This window comes from Glandiceps talaboti, chromosome 21 (assembly GCF_964340395.1).
Source record: "Glandiceps talaboti chromosome 21, keGlaTala1.1, whole genome shotgun sequence".
NCBI classification, from domain to species: Eukaryota; Metazoa; Hemichordata; class Enteropneusta; family Spengelidae; genus Glandiceps; species Glandiceps talaboti.
Genome location: NC_135569.1, coordinates 13,455,500 through 13,478,229, shown reverse-complemented (window position 1 = coordinate 13,478,229; position 22,730 = coordinate 13,455,500). Strand labels below are relative to the sequence as shown.

The window sequence follows — 22,730 nt, the reverse complement described above, 5'->3', positions numbered from 1 at the left end:
ATAACATAAGATTAACGACATATGTGATATTATACTAACGTAACAGGGTACTGCTATGTTAATTTCAAGGGTCTTTTTCAAGATGTCAAAATCGGGGGTTTTTAAAGATTTCCAAAAAACTTTCTGTGTCCAGTGAAAAAAAAAATGAAAAAAAAAATGCAGTGCCATGTTAAAAACATTCCCAACTCTGCATTTGCATACAAGTCACGTGTTCACACAAGTAAAGAACACCAACAAATAAACCAACTTAAGATTGAATAAATTCGACAAATTAAATGTCAATTTATTCAAAACCATTACCATTAATTGCCATAACATAAGATTAACGACATATGTGATATTATACTAACGTAACAGGGTACTGCTATGTTAATTTCAAGGGTCTTTTTCAAGATGTCAAAATCGGGGGTTTTTAAAGATTTCCAAAAAACTTTCTGTGTCCAGTGAAAAAAAAAATGAAAAAAAAAATGCAGTGCCATGTTAAAAACATTCCCAACTCTGCATTTGCATACAAGTCACGTGTTCACACAAGTAAAGAACACCAACAAATAAACCAACTTAAGATTGAATAAATTCGACAAATTATATGTCATTTTATTCAAAAAACATCACCATTTAGACTTTGCTATTCAAAGAACATATCATTGGACTTCTTTAGTTCACAAAACTGTCGTAAAAAGGGAACATGTTCAATGAATTATGGGAGATTTAAATGTCGCAAAACAATTGCTATAAGATAGGATTAAGGACACGTGAATGTGATGTTAACCAGGGCTTCCTTCTAATATACTGTGTTAAAATAAAATTCAAAAGACTTTTTAAAGTTTAAAAAAAAAAACGCCACCTAGAGTTCAATATCCGATATGCTACGATAACCTATGATTATACATGTAGTAGTTTTGTGACAAAATTTATATGCCACATGTGCAATGGGTTGTTTATCTTTTATCTGCCATTTTGTACTACGTACATTGTCGTGTATTGTTATCTGTATACTTCTGTTAGTGCCTGGAACGTATGTGGGAACAATTTCGAAACAGGCATGGACTCACGTCACGAATGATATAAAAAGTCAGTCTCAACACTAACACAGTATCATTTCAAAAATGTCTCTCAGACAAAGCACAACACCTGAACTGTTTCAAATGTATTGTGAAAACAAAGGGAAGCAACCACCCTTGCTCCTGAAAGCAAACAGCAATGCAGACAGTGATTACCTGTCATCAGATGAAGACAGGACGATATGCCTTCGCCTACAAGGCAACAAATATTACGTCACACCTGTGACGATGAAAGAAGAAGTACCGTGGTTGGATTGTTTGATACGGTTTTACTCGTTACTACAAGACACTGTATATTTGGATAACCACGTCAAAAAGTTACACTTTGATATTCAGTACATGCATTTGTTCTTGTTGTACGTTCAGACGAAAACGTTCAGTTCCTACACCTATTACCAGAGTGGAAAGAAAAGACGTAAGTTTATTATCGAAAAAGACAATCTGGCAGACATCACATTGGCTGCAGATTTTCTATGTATGAAAAACTGGATTGCTCACCTCCAAAGAGATATTGAAGAACACTTCAGGAAGAGAGATCGCTACTGTTTCACCTCTAGATCTCGCACTGACCTCCAAACAATGACCGACTACTTCGCCGTTATATGCACGCGAGGTCTATCAGAAACGCACAGTGATTTGGCAGACACTGTTGCTGGTTTGATAAAAATCTACATGAAAAAGGACTTCACTGAAGATGATTTCGTTTTATTTCAGCTCTGGGACCTGAGCGTATTATCCAGATTCGTGCATACAAAGAAATGTTTCAGAGGTTGTGACATAGACGTGTTCAATTTAGTTCAGATATGGTGGCAAAGGAATGGAAGCACTATGGCGGATGAAATTATTACCATAAGCAAATTGTTCTTGCACTTGAACACATTTGACGAATATGTCAATACGATGATTTTTGACACAGTCTGTGACATGATGAGACCCTTACTCATAAAAGGTGGTTTGACATTGTGTCAAAACCTGTCTCCGTCCGTGCAGTTGTTTTTAGACAATATACGCAACATGGAGAAATCAAACTTGCGAGATCAACTCATAGAAACGGTTTTGAGGGACTTTGTGCAAGAAACTAAAAAAGCAGTAAAAAAGACACACTGTAGACCAATAGACCGAGCATTCTATTTCGTTGGAATACAAGAACAATGTAATTCACCGTCGATCCTTGTGTTTGACTACTACGCTGACATACTCAATTACATAAGATTACCGCAATCTGTTCAACATGACAGGTCTAAAAAACTCGTCATGTATAGACACTACAACCTAAAATTCAACGACAGTGGAAAACGCATTTTCTATGTCTATAGATCACCGTCAAACCCAAATTCATTATATTTGTGGAGTGGTAATTTGGACTCTTTGCTAAGATGGGATTCATGGATGTGGGAATCGCTGCTCGAAATACCTCGTCACTACTATATTATGTATAGCGACATGCCTTTGAATGTACACATCTATGAAGAATTTGTTTTCATCTTTGTCCAGGTAGAAGAGGTAGAGATGCTCTACATTGTTCACAAAGATGGAGAGTGGAAAATCAAACACTACGACACTTCGGGCGTGCGTTCAAAAGCATACTTAATGTCAGATATTCCATCGCATGTCATCAAACCGTCATCGACGGTATGTTTCATGCCAGGTCACGATCGCTATGATCTTAACATTGTTTATGCTTCAGATGCTCTTGCACGTAAAACTTACGTGCAAACAGCTAACATTAACTCGTCGTACAAGAATGTCGATCATGTGATCACTAAGGCGGACGGCATGCCTTTAACGTTTGCCACACTCCACGCTTTCGATTATCCACCGATTGAAGAAGGTGATTATTTTCCCTCTATGTTTTACTTGTTTTCTTTTGGTGTAATTTTCCTGGGGAAAATGTACTTCACCAAAGGCGAGGTAGATACGTGCAGCAACACATGTCTAATGCAAGTGCAAATACCAATATATCGCCTTCAGACAGGCGAAAGTATGGCTTGGCACAACGTGGTTATGAAAAGTAAAGATGTGCGTGTGACAATGTCCTTTTTCGACAGGATAAAGAGTCCATGTGTGTTTAGGTGTAAAGGTAACACACACGTCACTTCGTGTCGTAAAAAAAACAAAACTGTGCCACTGACAGGAAAAGTGTGTGCAAGAGGGACGAAAGTTATACTCTACTGTGGAGACGAAGTACTTGTAAGCACCGCGGTCTTCTTCAGAGAATATAACCTTGTCATTGATTTAAAAGAAATGACCATCACTCCAGTGAAAAAGTATGGAGATCAAACACAAAGAATGTCAAAGTGGGGTGTACATAGAGTTGAACCTTTTGGAGCATGGGAAGAGAACGTTCACATATAGGACAATAATAAGATACAGTGTTTGTATATTTAATATCATTCGTCTTGTGAAATTATTAATAAAAAAATGTCAGTGGTCTTCGTGTCCACACAAATCGAGAATTGTGTCACACGCATTTTACACACACACACACACTCCTTTTTGTATATTGCCACACCGTGTGTCTGTGTGTGAAGACTTCCCCCAGTAGCTCAGTTGTCAGAGCGGTGGACTGTAGACATAACCGATATCCATAGGTCACCGGTTCGAATCCGGTTTGGGGGACATAGTCATTTTTTTCCCTAAAACGACCTCGACGTAGGATTGAATAAATTCGACAAATTATTCAAAAACATCACCATTAATTGCCATAACATTAACGACATATGTGATATACTAGTATTATAATTTCAAGGGTCTTTTCACATGCCACATGTGCAATGGGTTGGTTATCTTTATCTGCCATTTTGTACTATGTACTGGGATGTATATTTGTCCTTACACTACAACATAGAAAGCAGTTCTCCCTTGCTAGGTTTTCGATGAAAACGGCAGGGGAAGAAATATTGCCACAGAGGGCGTCCTTTCTTTCCAATGATTTGTAGGAAGTGTCACATACTGTGTAGTAGTACGTACTTTGCCATGATATGAGCAAAAGGACTACCTTTTAAATGTTGTTGCCATCTGTTAAAAGTGTAAAACATTTGTATTTGTGAGAGACATAAGAACAAAAACATTTATGTATGCAAAAAAAAATGGCTTGTGTGTCGTGTACTGTTATCTCAATTCTAATGATTGCTCTTGTTATCTGTATACTTCTGTTAGTGCCTGGAACGCATGACGACATCTTAGCAGTAGTCACGTACGTGGGAACAATTTTGAAACAGGCATGGACTCACGTCACGAATGCTATAAAAAGTCAGTCTCAACAGTAACACAGTATCACTTCAAAAATGTCTTTCAGACAAAGCACAATACCTGAACTGTTTCAAATGTGTTGTGAAAACAAAGCGAAGCAATCCCCCCAAAGTGAACAACCACCCTTACTCCTGAAAGCAAATAGCAATGCAGACAGTGACAGTGAAAGTGATTACCTGTCATCAGACGAAGACATGGTCTTTCAAAATGCTATTTGTAGAAAACGCATATTGCGCAGAACAGACCACAGTGTCGTGGAAGTACAGGACACATGTTGTGCTTCGAGCAAAAGTTCGGGTACCCGTTTCAGGAAGAGAGTAGCCAGTAATCGAAAGGCTTCCATCGACATATCTATGTGTGATGCTAACATGTTTGAACAATTCGTTTTGAATGTTAAACAGGAGGCAGACGACCAGTCCCAGTGTAGGACTGTTCAACGCAAACTGACAGCTAAACTTTTGAGCTGTGAGGCTCTGTTAGAGAAGATAAGCACCATACCCAATGAGGTTTTGCAACCAGACGTTTGGACATTGGAAGTAGTCAATCACAATGGGTTCGAGCCAAGGCAGTTCGGTACCTTTGTGCTACGACCGTGTTCCAATGGGGAAATGTGTCTGAGTCGTTACATCAGACATGAATGTGACTGCAAGGAGAGTCCCGTTTTGGCCGAGTGTTTGAATGCAGACGCCCTCAAGAAACTGATCGTTGGAAACGAAAGTGAAAATGACATGGCCTTGCAAACTCAACAGTTTGGTTGTCACCCATGCATACTGTGTCGCACTCACACTGTCAATGTTCACTGCATGGACCCAACAAAAGAAAGCATAGTCACACTACAAGATTACTTGGAGACATTTTCGTTTGATTTTATTGATTTTCATAAAGACTACATGATACCGTATCAACTTGTAGTGAAAGAAACCGGTATCAAACTGAACTACAATGGTTTGAAACTAAATGCTGCCATGAACAAATTACATTGGGAACACCAACAGGATAATGTTCATCGCATTGACTTTACACCATTGTCGTATTCTGATTTCTAAATTATCAGGTTATTTTTTTTGTCTTGTTTTTGTCTTTTTTTTTAAAAAGTAAAATAAATAAAGGCATTTTCAACAATATAGTCATGTTGACACTTGTCTGTAAACATGTATGCATGCGTGTACGAGTGAGTGAATGCACATCTGTGTACAACATCAACATGCAGCATCAAATAACAAGTACGAAACATCTTCTCCGTTCAACGGGGTACACGCAAGGTCATTTGAAATCTTCTCCATCAGTGTGTAGTCGACAAATTTTTCTTCCTCTGACAAAGGTACGAAGAACTCGCGCACAGTTACCTCACATTCGCTGGCAGTTGTTGTTACGGGTGGTGTGGTGACGCCAAGCAGACGAAAGTATTCTTCTCGGAACACGTTTACGTAAACATCGAGTATGGCTGCATTCTCTGCATTGCTTAAATCTGAATGTACAAGCGTACCTTCTCTTGATCCGAGGAGCGTACGTAGTGGTATCAAAGCATCGGAACGTGTTTGGAGCAGTTTCACAATAAATCGCTTTGCGTTTTTGACGTAGATTCTCGTCTGCCTTTGTTGACACATGCCTTCACCATCGGGTTTGTCCATCACGATTTCAGCAGCAACAAACCACAGGTACGGTACGTTCAGAAACTTGTCGACGAAAGTGTGAAATGTGTCCACTGACTTTGGACGTTGCATGTCATATCGGAAGCAGATGGGTATTTTCCTCAGCCAGTAGTTTAACCTGAAGGCTAAAACACCGTCTTTCAATACATATAACTGAACACTGTTCTTGATACGGTCACGGACGTATTCCATGTCACTGTTCACGGGTTCGCAAGGGCTGTCGATCGTCCACGTCTTCGTGTCGATGCCAGGAATGATACGTCTCGTGTACAGCGTTTTGACTATGGTGTTAGTCTTCGTAGTTGTCATGACACATCGTGGATACGTGCGTCGACAGTTTGCAATGCTCAGCTTCCTGGCGTTGATTGTCTTCGAGCGTGTTCGCATCATGGTGCAGACGGTGCAATGTAGTGCAATACAATGTTTTTATGTACTTGGAACTCAACGTCACTCAATGCTAAACAGAAAACTCTGACGTCACACACAAAACAGTCTGACATGCATTAAACTTCAACAGCTTCCTGGAATTGATTGACGAGTGCAATGCAATTCAATATTTTTACATACTTGGAACTAGTCTTTTTTTTTCTTTTTCTTTTTTTAAGTAACAATAAATACATTTTTCAATAATATATACATTGTCAAGTAGGCATGTGTTGTGTGTATCTCTGTAGGCATTAAATCATGTATGTAGGAGTGAGTGAATGCATGTCTGTGTACAATATCAACGTGTGGCATCAAATAACAAGTACGATATATTGTCTCCACTCAACGGGTTACACACAAGGTCACTTGAAATCTTCTCCATTAGTGTGTTGTCAACATCTTTTTCGTCCTCTGCCAACGGTACGAAGAACTCTCTCACAGTTACCTCACAATCGCTGCCTGTTGTTGTTACGGGCGGTGTGGTGACGCCAAGCAGACGAAAGTGTTCTTCTCGGAACACGTTTACGTAAACATCGAGTATGGCTGCATTCTCTGCATCAGTTAAATCGGAATGTACAAGGGTAGCGTTTCTTGATCCAAGGAGCGTACGTAGTGGTATCCTAGCATCGGAACGGGTTTGGAGCTGACTGGCGTACAGGCGCTTTGCGTTTTTGACGTAGATTCTCGTCTGCCTTCGTCGATACACTCCTTTACCCATGGGTTTGTCCATCACGATTTCTGCAGCAACAAACCACAGGAACGGTACGTTCAGAACTTTCTCGACGAAAGTGTGAAATCTGTCCACTGACTTTGGACGCTGTATGCCGTATCGGAAGCAAATTGGTATTTTCCTCAGCCAGTGGTTTAACATGAAGGCGAGGACACCGTCTTTCAATACAGATGACGGTACACCTTTCTTGATACGGTCACGGACGTACTCCATCTCGCTGTTCACGGGTCCAGATGGGCTGTCGATCGTCCACGTCTTCGTGTCGATGCCAGGAATGATACGTCTCGTGTACAGCGTTTTGACTATGGTGTTAGTCTTCGTAGTTGTCATGACACATCGTGGATACGTGCGTCGACAGTTTGCAATGCTCAGCTTCCTGGCGTTGATTGTCTTTGAGCGTGTTCGCATCATGGTGCAGACGGTGCAATGTAGTGCAATACAATGCTTTTATGTACTTGGAACTCAACGTCACTCAAATGCTACACAGAAAACTCTGACGTCACACACACAAAAGTCTGACATGCATTGATATAGGAATGCATAAGGAGCAGTACACAGAAACATTCTGACGACCCATACAAAAAAGCCTGACGACACAACATGCATGAGATTCCACTCGTACATACATCAGCAAGGCACAAAACAATAATTTTTTGAGGACCAAATTTATTTGTTAACAAAAACATCAACAAGCATATCAACAACAACAGCTAAAACAGCAAAACAAATGTCAACAATGTGTTCAGTTCATTACAGCTTAGTCCACTTCCTGCATTCTTATGTATTCCCTGCAGTCACCAGAGCACGATTCACTTTTCCCATCTTCAAATCTAAAGTCTGTGTCACGTGACGCATAACCCAGTCTGTTGGGGAAGAAGATGGAGTCCACTGCACGAGTAACCGATGGATGGCGCCTTATGATCTCCACCATTTCGTCTTCTACTACTGCATGGGAGTCGGAACAGAATGATTTGTCTTCCTCATTGAGGTAGGACGAATGGACGTCTGCCAAGACCAGCTGAGACAGAATGGTAGTAAACTCATCCACGTTTTCTGGAGCACCACATTTGACCATGAAACTTGCAATGGCATCCACAATTTCATCTTTGATGTTCTGCCAAGCAATACCACTGATTCGTGCAATCGTCTCATTAGTCTTCTTGAAAGCAGACTGGGTAAGTTCTTTGAAATAAGCATCTCGCAGAAAAAGTTCGTTCTTAGGTGCTATCATGAATCTCTGTCCTTTGACCTTGGAAGAGTAGAAAGGTTGGTCGAGTTTTTGACATATGTCAAATGACAGGGCTTGTATGTGATCCAGCCCCATGATGTTAGTGCAGTAGTACACGGATTCGAAATACGACAGCATGTAGAAAGTGTCAGTGTAGCATTCTGACAATCTATGGACAACGAAACTGTAATGCGACCCATGGTCGAATACAACTTCTCCAGTCAGGACAATGGCAGCCAGCGTTTTATCAGCAGGAGCACGTGTTAAGAAGCGCTGTTTCATTGCAGAGTAGATGTACTTAGTTAAATGAGGCCAGTGCCAAGTCTCGGACGTCTCGTTTTTTGGACATTTCAAGGAAAATGGATTTCTGTAGTATTTGCCATCACAGGACACGACAAAGTCTCCATCTGCATTCATCAGACAATCAATGACAATACCAGAGAATGCAGGAGTAACGACAACCTCACCAAGAGATGTATCTTCTTGCCAATCAGTCAACATTGTGCCTTTTGGTAGATCTCTTTGCATTACGTCGAGAAAATGGATGTCTTTCCCCACCAAATGTCTGGTCTGCTGCGATGGAAGCTTCCACATTTCATCATTAAAGTCATCACTGTGGAATGAGCAGAACACTTTTTCTAATTCACTTCTGTTGGCCATGTTTGTCAGAATGACCAGCCACCTTCAATCTGCCTCCATTTATAGACCCCTGACGTGACCAAAGGTAAATAGTGACGTCACGATTCATCCACGACAAGAGAAGTACGTCATTTTTTGTAAAAGATTCAACGTCATGATTTTTGTACAATACAATGTCATTCAATGGTGCTTGACGTCATGCAGGCAGGCTGGCCCAGTTATGTGACGTCAGAGATTTCGTGTACGAACAGCAAGATTGGAAAGTTCCAAACATGTTGAAGGAGGACAAACACATGATCAAAGAGATGACGTCACCATCGATGGTTGAGTGTATGGACAATGAAGGGGAAGACTTTTCACATCACATCTTGGGGTTGGAACACGTTCCTCCTTTTACTTATAATGTGCCTATGTAGTTTGATGACAGTGCCTAGGTATGTTGTCTTGAAAAAAAAAATATGCTGTCGTTGGTGTTTTTTTTAGCAATAAAGCGTTATTTACAATTAACTAAAACCTCTACATATTTGTTCATTTTTGGAAAGAGTTGTATTCAAAGAGTGAAAATCACATGTCAATTCACCTTCACCAGTATGCAAATGGGGGTTGGGTGACTCATGGTAGTTCACTGGATACATACTTCTTTTGTGACAGTGAAAACTCCCATAATTCATTTTTGTTTTGTGAAGTAAAAAACTCCAACGATTCATGTGACACATCACTAATGCACAATTTGTCAAATTGATTCTATCTTGGTGTACTCAGGATTTTTGATCACATGACATATATGCAAATTAGAATTTGACAGTTTTCTTAAACACGTGTGTGTACACTTTTTTTTCAAAATTTTTTTAAGTCGCTAGTGGGTGGGTGTGTAGATTTTTTAAAAACCCCACATTTTTGCATGTTTAAATTGACCCTTATAAATCTCCCACAATTCATTGGACACAGAATTGTTTTGTGACAACACATCACTTCACTTGACACGCATTCTCTTGTGCATGCAAATGAGGCTTCTGAAACATTTTCGTGGGATTATCAATTGGCGTATGGTCACATGACATATATGCAAATTAGAATTTGACAGTTTTCTTAAACACGTGTGTGTACACTTTTTTTTCAAAATTTTTTTAAGTCGCTAGTGGGTGGGTGTGTAGATTTTTTAAAAACCCCACATTTTTGCATGTTTAAATTGACCCTTATAAATCTCCCACAATTCATTGGACACAGAATTGTTTTGTGACAACACATCACTTCACTTGACACGCATTCTCTTGTGCATGCAAATGAGGCTTCTGAAACATTTTCGTGGGATTATCAATTGGCGTATGGTCACATGACATATATGCAAATTAGAATTTGACAGTTTTCTTAAACACGTGTGTGTACACTTTTTTTTCAAAATTTTTTTAAGTCGCTAGTGGGTGGGTGTGTAGATTTTTTAAAAACCCCACATTTTTGCATGTTTAAATTGACCCTTATAAATCTCCCACAATTCATTGGACACAGAATTGTTTTGTGACAACACATCACTTCACTTGACACGCATTCTCTTGTGCATGCAAATGAGGCTTCTGAAACATTTTCGTGGGATTATCAATTGGCGTATGGTCACATGACATATATGCAAATTAGGATTTGACAGTTTTCTTTAACACGTGTGTGTACACTTTTTTTTCAAAATGTTTTTAAGTCGCTAGTGGGTGGGTGTGTAGATTTTTTAAAAACCCCACATTTTTGCATGTTTAAATTGACCCTTATAAATCTCCCACAATTCATTGGACACAGAATTGTTTTGTGACAACACATCACTTCACTTGACACACATTCTCTTATGCATGCAAATGAGGCTTGTGAAACATTTTGTGGGAGTATCAATTGGCGAATGGTTTATTTGGGTTTTTATTGAATACTCTGATCACGTGAGGAGTTGGGTATTGGACACATTCATACTTTAGGGTAATAGGATGTAACATTCAAGGGACAATTATTTAAAACACAACATGCATGAGATTCCACTCGTATGTCATTCAAACACAAACATCAGCAAGGCACTAAACCAAAAGGTTTTAAAGTACCAAATTTATTTGTTAACAAAAACATCAACAAGCATATCAACAGCAACAGCTAAAACAGCAAAACAAATGTCAACAATGTGTTCAGTTCATTACAGCTTAGTCCACTTCCTGCATTCTTATGCATTCTCTGCAGTCACCAGAGCACGTTTCACTTTTCCCATCTTCAAATCCAGAGTCTGTGTCACATGACGCATCACCCAGTCTGTTGGGGAAGAAGATGGAGTCCACTGCACGAGTAACCGATGGATGGCACCTTATGATCTCTACCATTTCGTCTTCTACTACTGCATGGGAGTCGGAACAGAATGATTTGTCTTCCTTGTTGAGGTAGGACGAGTGGACGTCTGCCAAGACCAGCTGAGACAGAATGGTAGTAAACTCATCCACGTTTTCTGGCGCACCACATTTGACCATGAAACTCGCAATGGCATCCACAATTTCATCTTTGATGTTCTGCCAAGCAATACCACTGATTCGTGCAATCGTCTCATTAGTCTTCTTGAAAGCAGACTGGGTAAGTTCTTTGAAATAAGCATCTCGCAGAAAAAGTTCGTTCTTAGGTGCTATCATGAATCTCTGTCCTTTGACCTTGGAAGAGTAGAAAGGTTGGTCGAGTTTTTGACATATGTCAAATGACAGGGCTTGTATGTGATCCAGCCCCATGATGTTAGTGCAGTAGTACACGGATTCGAAATACGACAGCATGTAGAATGTGTCAGTGTAGCATTCTGACAATCTATGGACAACGAAACTGTAATGCGACCCATGGTCGAATACAACTTCTCCAGTCAGGACAATGGCAGCCAGCGTTTTATCAGCAGGAGCACGTGTTAAGAAGCGCTGTTTCATTGCAGAGTAGATGTACTTAGTTAAATGAGGCCAGTGCCAAGTCTCGGACGTCTCGTTTTTTGGACATTTCAAGGAAAATGGATTTCTGCAGTATTTGCCATCACAGGACACGACAAAGTCTCCATCTGCATTCATCAGACAATCAATGACAATACCAGAGAATGCAGGAGTAACGACAACCTCACCAAGAGATGTAGCTTCTTGCCAATCAGTCAACATTGTGCCTTTTGGTAGATCTCTTTGCATTACATCGAGAAAATGGATGTCTTTTCCCACCAAATGTCTGGTCTGCTGCGATGGAAGCTTCCACATTTCATCATTAAAGTCATCACTGTGGAATGAGCAGAACACTTTTTCTAATTCACTTCTGTTGGCCATGTTTGTCAGAATGACCAGCCACCTTCAATCTGCCTCCATTTATAGACCCCTGACGTGACCAAAGGTAAATAGTGACGTCACGATTCATCCACGACAAGAGAAGTACGTCATTTTTGTACAAGATTCAACGTCATGATTTTTGTACAGTACGAGTTTAACATTCAATGGTGCTTGACGTCACGTAACTTGGCTAGCCAAGTTACGTGACGTCATAGTTTTCTTCTACCAACAGTATAAATGTGAAGATTTGACACTCTTAGGTCAATGTTCATGTCTTAGCTCAAGAAAATGGATCGAATGGAAGAATACCACAATACATTTTTTTGCACTTACCATCATGCAGTAGGATTGGAAGGTACCAACAATACTGGTCTCATTTCGAAACATGTTGAAGGAGGACAAATCCCTTACTTAGACAACATGATCAACGAGATGACGTCACCATCGATGGTTGAGCGTATAGACAATGAAAGAGAGGATGACATGATGGTCACATTAGCATTTCAAGGTATAAAACTGGAATGCTTTATGAACGAGTATGGGGATTTTGTCCTAGCGAAAAACGGACGGCTGTTCGAAAATCCTTTCTCTTTTTCTTGTGAAATGAACAAGACAACAAATACTTGGCCGTTGCCTTCTCTTAGTCGTGTCCTGTACAAGAAACTCCAGCAGACGTTCAAATACACGAAAGAAGAAGACGACAAGGTCTTGGCAGTATTAGTCATTGGGGAAGCGTTGTACACAGAAGAGCTCACGTACCAATTTGTGGTTCACCGTGTTTCTGTGCTGAGAGAGTCTTATCATGAGTTCGACACAATGTCCTATAGTGACTCAGTGTGCTTTTCACATCACATCTTGGGGTTGGAACACATTCCTCCTTTTACATATGATTCCAGCAAATGCCTGTGTAGTGACAGAAAAAGAAGATACCGTCTGATGACTGTGCCTAGGCATGCTGTGTTACTTAGTGAATTCAAGTTCCAGTTGCTGTTTTGAAAAGCAATAAAGCTTTATTTACAATTAACTACAAACTACATGTTTGGTCGTTTTGTCTCCAAAGAGTGTTGTGTGTCACATGTCAATTCACTTTCACCAATATGCAAATGGGAGTTGGGTGATTCATGACTTGTCACATGGTAGTTCATTGGACACATAATTGTTTTGCGCCAGTGAAAACTCACATTTCATTGGACACAAATATTTTGTGACAGTTAAAACTCACATAATTCATGTGACACATTCCTACTTTACGAAAGCTACACCAATGACACACAATTTGCCAAATTTGTTCAATGTGGTTTTTTTTGTTGACTAGTGTGATCGCATGCCTTCTATAGCAAGGAGAGTTAAGTAATTTTTTAACATAGGACTACGGGAAAAAAAAATCATTTTTTAGAAGGGGTAAGGGAGATTTTGTCAAAATTTTTAAAAAACCCCGAATTTTGCAATTTGAAAATGACCCTTAAAAATTGCATTAGTATTGTTTATAAAACAAAAGAGTAAGACAAAGCGTTTCTAATTAATAAATTTTATTAATACATATGTCTTGAACATGAACAAGAACAACAATTACGTGTATATTCTATGAGGAGTGTACCACGACCTACAGACCGGGCACGTTAACATCTGTCTTTCGGACTCTGCTACACGGAACAGTCTTTGGTGGCAGTTGTCACAAAAAGCATGACCACACTCTCCAAATACTGAAACAATGTCTGAATAACAGATCTTGCACGTGAACCTCTCTTTTACAATGTCCGAATCCATTTTGGTTTCAGTGATGTTGACTGTGTTGATGGACGGCATGTTCAGATCGTCGTCGTCTGCCCACTCACACACCTCGATTATGGTATTGACACGTTCCTTAAGTTCTGCTAGCACGGAGGACTTCTTCACCAAACCTTCGAGATGTCTGTCGACTTCGTATATGTAAGCAGCATGATTACTGGTGCAGTACGCGTATGAGACTGCTTCTTGCGTCATTGGTGTCCAGTCAGGCTCGAATACCTTGAGACACATGCAATACAGGCTGACAAAGATCACGTACTTGACCCTTTCGTCGTAAGTGATGAAGATTGTTTGACTGCTGTCTTTGTACACTTTCTTGCAAATTGCATTGAAAATATCGAAGTGTCTGCCTCTGTTTCTTGTGACGTCATTGACCATCCTTCGCACCCCGTCGACCATAGACTGTAGTAGCAGATTCGATGATCTCTTGAAGCACCTGGCAGATTTCTTCGAATTAAGGTAGTGACCTAGTAGTAACTTTGATGTGCTAGTGTTGATTACTTCACTGAACGTTTGGACGGTGTAATCGCATTTTTTGCAGAACATAGCCCCTTGACGTAGTGTGTCTATGTAGAGGGCATTGTCTTTCATGAGCACTATGTCTCCCTGTGGACGAGAGAACACCATTTGTCGATGAGCCATAGTGGAGGAAGTGATTGGTGGACGTCAAAGACGCCATATATAAAGGGTCTGTGTGACGTCATATCAAAAAGTTTGTCGTCAGGATTTTTGCTTGAAAATAACGACGTCATAGTTATGTGTGGTGACTAGTTAATATTACGACGTCATTATATCTCTACTACCTTCGACAAAATACTGAAAAGCAATCATCGTGACGTCGTAAATGTCTTGTCTTGACGTCATCATGTTCATTCCGAAACACTATAAATAACGAGGTTGAACACTGTAAAAGTCAATTTGCTTTCCATTAACGAAAAAAATAAAATGGACATAAACAAAGTATTCAGTGATAAATTATTCTGTACATATCACCATGGATTTGGGATTGGCACTAGACTTAACACAGGACAGATTTCCAAGCATGTTCTTGGTAGAGATATTAGATATATGGACAGTATGGTGAAAGAGCTGACATCGCCATCGATAGTTCAGTGTAGAAATACTAAAAACGAAGAGGACGCACACGACGAAAAAGTTATGAATATCGAATGCTTCATGAACAAATACGGCGATTACGTCTTGGCAAGGGACGGATTCTTGTATGAAAATCCCTTCTCCACCGGTTGTCCTGTGAACAACTCGTATAACATTTGGCCTTTGTGCACTCATGAGAAGGCGAGAACAAACAATGGGCTACAGAATAATATCACTGAAGCCATCTATAGGAAAATGGAACGGATATTCAACAATACCAGAGAGGATATGGAAAATTTGAATGCACTATTGGTCATTGCAGAAATCTATGCAGATTTGCAACCGGTCAAATTCTACTGTGTTGTTCATCGTATTGCCCTATTGATGGAATCTTCCGACCAGTTCCGCACAGTGTCGCATGAAGAATTGCAATTTTTAGCGAATCACATCATGGGGTTCAATTCTACAAGTGACGCGGTAAAGTTCAGTGTTTTTAACAGTGTCGATAAAGATGTTACAAAACGAAAGAAAGAAGATTTTCAATCGGACAATTCAAATTTATTCACGTGTAGGATCTGCTTTTCCAACAACGTTTCGGTAGTGGGTGTAAAGTGTGGCCATCTTGTTTGCACACATTGTTACACCAATCTGAAAACGAAAGAGTTGAAGTGTCCATTTTGCAGGGAAATATTCGTACCTTGTCAAATGTTTTACAGTTAAGACGAGTAATTCTTGCTTCATGACGCTAATTTGATATGAGTTGGTACGAAAAGTGTGACGACATATACATGACGTCAAGACTTTTGTTTGAAAATAATGAAATAGAGAACAGTGAATCGTTGTGAACAAGTCATGTTTAAAGAATTTGATTGTTTGTTTGTTTTAAAGTTTTTTTAATGAAATAAAATAGCATCTGCCGAATTTCATTCATGCTTGTGCACGCATTTTCACATATGTGTATGTTTTATTTCGTGTGTTTAGCTAAGCCTGAGACATGCAATGTGTAACGGCATATACGAAAAAAAAGACATTGATTCAGAATAAAAAATGGTTTTATTGTCCGTATATATGCTTCCCGTTAACCAATGTGGTCAGTCAAAGGGTTGACGTCCGTAATGGTGTTGTTGCGACGAGTTATTGATTGGTTTGTTGGTTGATTCATCGCGTTCCTGAATATATGACGTCGGCTACAGAAAGTGTGTCCGGTGTTGTGTTTATGTGCTTTAGTTTTAGGGTCCATTTTGTGCACCATGTATCTGACTTCACACAGAAGTAAAGCAAGTTCTTCGAAAATAACACCCAATGCGTTTTTTATCAACGGCCAACATCTAGTCAAGATTACAATAAGTAAAATGCCTGTTTTGAGCATGAAGTCGAAAAAATACTGCAGTCCCACTATGGCGCAGATGTCACTTGCAAAGGTGGGTTTGCAGTCTCCGTGAACCGATATCCAAAATATCCATTTCAATGGGTAATACAGTAGGTATCGCGTAAGGGTAATAGACTTATACCATTTCAAGTCCTTGCAAACGAAACCTTCCCCAGTTGCTCTCTGGAACCAGTATTTCAAATCGTCCAACCACGTTTTTACATCGCGACATCCATGTTTCGATTTGACAGCCGCCATAGCATTAAAAACGCCAATGTGCCAATCGATTCCAGAGCGAGGCAGTCTTCGAGAGAGACATTTACCGAAATGATTTTTCCACGAACAGTTTTTCGTCCATTTCACTACTCTTACCACCGGATTGATTATCTTGCGTAGAAGACGGACGATGGCTTTTAGTGCGACTCCCAGTGCGTGAATTATCTCGCGGAAAGCCCTGCTTGCAAACGATCCAACAACGCACACTCCCGAAACAACGAGAGCAATAAATAAATACGGTTTCCATGGTGCAAAATTATAAATGGACAGACAGGCTTTCGCTATCCAGCGACGGGGATTCATACGTTTATTTACTTTCCTTCTGTACGATTTGAACTTTGCGGTCGGAGACATGATTATCCTTTCCCCACTGTGTCGTGTGCTGCATGTGCATATGAAATAATTGAGAGAACAAATGGAGTCGTGTATTTATGAGTACTTTAAACAGACGTAGATATACATTTTTTTTCTTTTTTCGTTGGATGTATGAAATGAAATTCCCACCTCATAAATCGCGAGTGGTAAGTGCGCCCTCATATGACGACATTCTACACCAAACGAAGGCAACGGATAACCCTTTCGTGAGAGACGCAAAGAGATTGAAACTATTGGTTGAAACAGATTTGCAAAAGTCAGAACGTCTACAAGGACTGTTTTTGAGAAAGCACACCTACAACGAAAATGCCAATTTTAATGAAGGTAATGACGTCGGAGCACGTTTAAATTGTATCAAACAGATGATAAAAACCGTTGAAATCCTCTGCCGTGAACGAAATTGTACTTTCGAACCCTTTCAGACGTGCATGTATAGAGCCATAATTTTGAGTCGTCTCAGACACGTGTTTGGTGACGAGGCAAAGAAATATTTTGTTGACGTGATGAAACTGTTAGGTATGGTGTCGGAAAACTTTGACGAACAGACAGCCGACAGATCGTCTCTGTTTGAATTACAAAGAAAGATCGAAGAATACGATCAGAAATTCATAGTGACAATGGTGCCACGTCGTAGCGGAAAAAACGCTGCCGGTCAGATCGTCACGACTGCACTGCTTTTGTACGAACCCAATGCTTCCGTCGTAATATGGGCCCAGGATTTAAACTGTGCCGTTTTAAATAAAGAAGTCATTGCTGAAAACCTGTCGATGTTGAAATCCAAAATTGGTTTACCGTTTCAATTTCGTGTGGTGAGCGATTCCGTTATCGTCGTTCAACCCAGTGGACGTAAGAGTCGTTTAAGAGTTAAACCAAACTCACCGGCCGTAAGTATTGTCTTGCTATAGTATCATTGGCTATTTTAAAACAAAAACAAAAACAAAACAAAACAGAGTAGTTGCATGTCTACGATACAAAGAATAAAACAAGGTCGTAAATTAGTATAAATGAGTATTGGCTCTTCATTTCTCGACACTTACTGAAAAACTAGAGATGGAGCAACACCGACAAAACCATAGACGCAAGAATGCAAACCCAAAGAAGTTTCACAAGAGTTTAACGAAACCATCACTTGATTTTCGACCTGTTATCGATAGAAAAGCCATAGAGAGATTGGTCAAAGAAATAGCGTTAGAGAATTCAGCATCACCAAATATACGTTTCCAATACCCAGCAGTGACGTTGTTACATTTAGCAGTGGAGGAGTTTCTAAGTGAACTGTTTCGAGAAAGTGAAATATGTTGCAAGCACGGAGGAAGAAAAGAAATCAACAAACGAGACATTCGTTTGGCAGTGAGACTGATGGGAGTGCGACGGAAACCGTCTGTTTAGTCATTGTTTTAATTTTTTATTGTGGGTACGTGGGGGGAGGGGGTGCCAGAGTTATGGACGAACGAGGGAATTAAATAAAGAAAAAAATCGAAAGAGAAAGAAAAAAAAAATCTTATATTTATGGTATACCACCTCCCTAGATAGATTGCTACACTTATTAGCAGAAAAAGGAAAGTGAATGTCGGATCTTTACCCCAATTTGTTACCGACCCCCGGTAAAAGACCTGACGATTACGGTAGCCATAATGATCTCGTTAAACGTCCACGATGGGGAATTTATCAAAGTCCTAGCGACCCTTACCCTTTTGATACACCGAGATATTACCATCCTTGGAACATACCTAACGTTTACACTCAGACATCGGGACCGAGAGTAGCACCCTTGTTTGCCGAACAGAACAGTCCTGATTCGCGAACGATCAGAGAACACTGCCACGACATCATATGCAGCCATTTGTTTTTTGATAGAGATATTGGGAATTTCTTCCAAAGGGGTGATTTCTTGCTCATGTACTCGGGGCCCGAACGCATTACTTTCAACACTGAAGAGAACGTGCTGTCGTTACCTAAACAACGCCCCTGCCAGAGAACAGATGTAAAAAAAGTCGTTCCATTGTCGTTGCTACAGGAACTGATAGAGAAAAAAATTTCAAGTGAACGGACCTCTTACAAGTGGAAGTCGGAAAACAACAGTATAACAGACTACCACAGCTACATTCAGTTCGTGAACAAGCACTGGGGAAACGGCTCCATGGAGTTGCTTTTGAGCCTACTTTATTCGCCCGAAGTGTTTATCCAGTGTTTTACACCGATCGGGTTCATGAAATCCTTCAATGGGGTGAATGTGTATCACGGCGAACATTTGCCTTTGGTCACCTGTCAGTATTCGGGTAAGATGGAAATATCACCCGTACCCACAGTGCATACATCTGGTAAAGGTCGTGTAGCTTCGAATTCTGTTACTTACTCGGGTGCCAAACTGAATTATGTTGTGGGAATGAAATCGAACGGCGTTAACGACACGTTTAATTATGTGTACCCCGCTCTCGTTCATTCTGACGATGACAACGTAGTTAGTCAATGTAAAAGTCTCATGTTCTGTCAAAAAACCAAACAAGGAATGCCAACACCTTGCTTCGTTAAAAATCTGGGATCGTTCGCCCTCAACTATCAATACACTGCCGGCACGCCCCAGTCCAAACAACCCAGAGTTGATTTAAACATGCAGAAAGACTATACGAAAGTGTATGTTTGACGAATAAATTTGCTGTTTCGAGTCGTATACATCACAAACTCCAACATGCTTGTTATTGCGCATGCGTATTATATATATTTATCTAATGCGCAATTGACAAAAAGCCACCAGATTTTTGTCTGAATAAAACAAATAAACAAACAAGTCGTGTTTGCCGTGTTCTGTTTTATTTCAATAAATACCATCAATATATCCTATATGATCTGGTCGACACAGTCTGAATGAACAAGCCCAGTGCAATTTTCTGTCACAATCAATCAAACAATATAATCTTGTCATCTCCTATGTATACACGAATGGGTCGTTGTCATAGCTTAGGGAACTGTTGAAGACTGTACTCGATCGCCACATCGAAGGTTCATGCGGGGAACACATTCTTTCCAATTATAAGAGCATCAAGAAATGGTTTCATAATCAAGAAGTCTGCTGCGATTGTTACTTCTTTGATGTTTTCATCACATAATGTGAAGTTTTTCGTTCTAAGATTGTCATCTCTGTAATATATTACATCGTCGATCTTTTCGTGAATTGCAAAGTGAATAAAGAGATGCCAAAATTCCTCTGGGATGTAGTTCATTTTCAGTGAACTTAAATCAATGCCATCACGAGCAGCAATATTGTGGAAACGAATATATCCGCCCAGAAAGGGGATGTGCATCTCGAGACGTTCGACAGGTAGAGAGTAACACTCCTTACCTACAAACAGACGTATTCTTTCGTCCATACTTTGAAGGGTGGCAATGTCGTTTCACTTTAAATATATTAAATAGTCCTTCCATTTATACTAAAGAGTGCAATTCGCGTTAGGGCAATTATTGAACATTTAAATATTTTATTGGGATCCAATTTACTAAGTTTTGCATTTTGCCGGTTATCTTGATATGATTAGGATATTCCATTGTTTGGTGGGGGAGATGTAGTTGTAAGATGTAGGTGAAACTGTGTACGCATGTCATTAAAAAGCAAGCAGTGTAAATCAATCAATCTTTATTGCATAAAGACATACCATGTGTTACCTGTATCGGTATGGAAGTTTACAAGAAGAAAAAAAAAATATTCGAGGAAAACATCACGATGTAACACATGAATCGTCAGTGTATATTCTCACAGGAGACCATTCGATACTGACACGAGTCTGATCCACTTGGAATTGTGACATTTCGTTCAAACGCTTTACATCAATGTCGTGTTTCTCAAAGACGCCGTGTAGATCTCCTTTGACACAGTTTCGAAGGACGTATACAAACTCGTAGTGGCAAAAATCGTATTTGTCCTGTACATATGTTGATTTTTCCTCATTCGTTGAAAACAGTAACGATTTTGCAATTTCAAAAGCAATCATAGCCAGCTTTCGTGCATCGTAATTAACTGTCATTTCATAATCCATGATAACTACGTCGACCATCAAGTGTGTGAGTTGAATGTGTGTCGAACTGCTTTCGTTTTCGTCCAAAATCTCGTCCGCACAACACAGCGACGTCTTCCACGACGACACGTCGAAGTTCAAAGTATACAGAATGTGGAGTTCCATGTCCACGAGTTGTTGCAATGTGTAACTGTTGGCTGTCGCGTACAACATATCACTGGCTGTGCGAATATGAACTTCTTCGAATTTCATTGCGATGAAAAGACTTGCTGTACCAACAAGTTGAAGACTTTCTTTGTCGACTGTTTTGTGTGCAAGATAACGATCAAACAAATTCACTGCAATGTGTAATGTCTGTGAATTCATTTCGTAATCCTTGGCCACCTGGAAAAGCCAGTTGATAACGATAGTTCGCATGTATGCTGCGATAAATGGTTGTCGATCAATGTAGTCGGAAACAGTTTTCACTTCATATGTCGTCCTCTCCATGATATTGTTAACATTGTGAATAGGTTTGTGCTGTGTCATTATAAAACACCCACGACTCTGTTTTGTGACGTCCGCGATGTCAGTTATAGCATCCTATTAATAAAATAAGAGTAAAAAAAAGTGTATATTTATATGCATGTTGGTTTACATTTTCGTAGTTGATGCGAGTTTTATCTATATATCATGTCGGACAGATACAATGCAAGGCATATGGTGAATTGGGTTCTCCTAAGAAAAGCTGACAATCATATTTATGCCTTACAAAAAGGAGAATATCCACAGTTGACCAGACTGATCGAATTTACGTTAAATGATAAATCATCAGAGAGCCTAGCTATCAGTGCTACGGTTATCCTCTCACTTGCAACAAACACTTGTTTGTTTGACCATTACGAAACAATTAGTGCAATTGCGGGAATGTGGCTTAAAGGTTACCGGAATGCAAAATTGAGACAGACACTTCTTAAATTGCATCACCAGTTGTTAAACTGGGTCGCATTGAGTTCACTTGCCAATCTCAAACTAAAAACTCGATTCTGGACGCCTACAAACCTCTGCCGAACAGATACAGAAGCACTAACTTTTCTTTTGGGAAGAGTGTTTTACGTACAAGCCGTAATCCCCGACAACACAAAGTTGGCCGCTCTTGGAAAATGTCATATTGAATTGCAACATTACAGTAACTGTGATATTTGCAGATCGAAGGGAGTAAATCAGAAATAAATTTGCGAATACAGAGAAAATATATCTTACATCGATAGAATGAAACAACTTGAATTGTATGTAGTTGGTGGACGTGCCGTCATATAGTATTCATGGCGATGTCGCAGCCGTAATCCCCGACAACACAAAGTTGGCCGCTCTTGGAAAATGTCATATTGAATTGCAACATTACAGTAACTGTGATATTTGCAGATCGAAGGGAGTAAATCAGAAATAAATTTGCGAATACAGAGAAAATATATCTTACATCGATAGAATGAAACAACTTGAATTGTATGTAGTGGGTGGACGTGCCATCATAGTATTCATGGCGAT

General features: G+C 39.8%; 1 protein-coding gene and 1 non-coding gene across 2 annotated transcripts; one reads left to right on the top strand and one right to left on the bottom strand.

Moving 5' to 3' along the window:
* The first annotated feature begins 3,596 nt into the window (after positions 1-3,596).
* On the top strand, positions 3,597-3,680 carry Trnay-gua (transfer RNA tyrosine (anticodon GUA)). Its single transcript is given in 2 exon segments — positions 3,597-3,633; positions 3,645-3,680. It is a non-coding gene; the product is annotated as a tRNA-Tyr (tRNA).
* A 17,226-nt stretch (positions 3,681-20,906) lies between these two features.
* On the bottom strand, positions 20,907-21,692 carry LOC144451259 (cyclin-A2-like). The gene has a single exon (XM_078142062.1). The coding sequence runs from the start codon at positions 21,690-21,692 to the stop codon at positions 20,907-20,909; it is 786 nt and encodes a 261-aa protein (XP_077998188.1).
* Between the last annotated feature and the right edge of the window lie 1,038 nt (positions 21,693-22,730).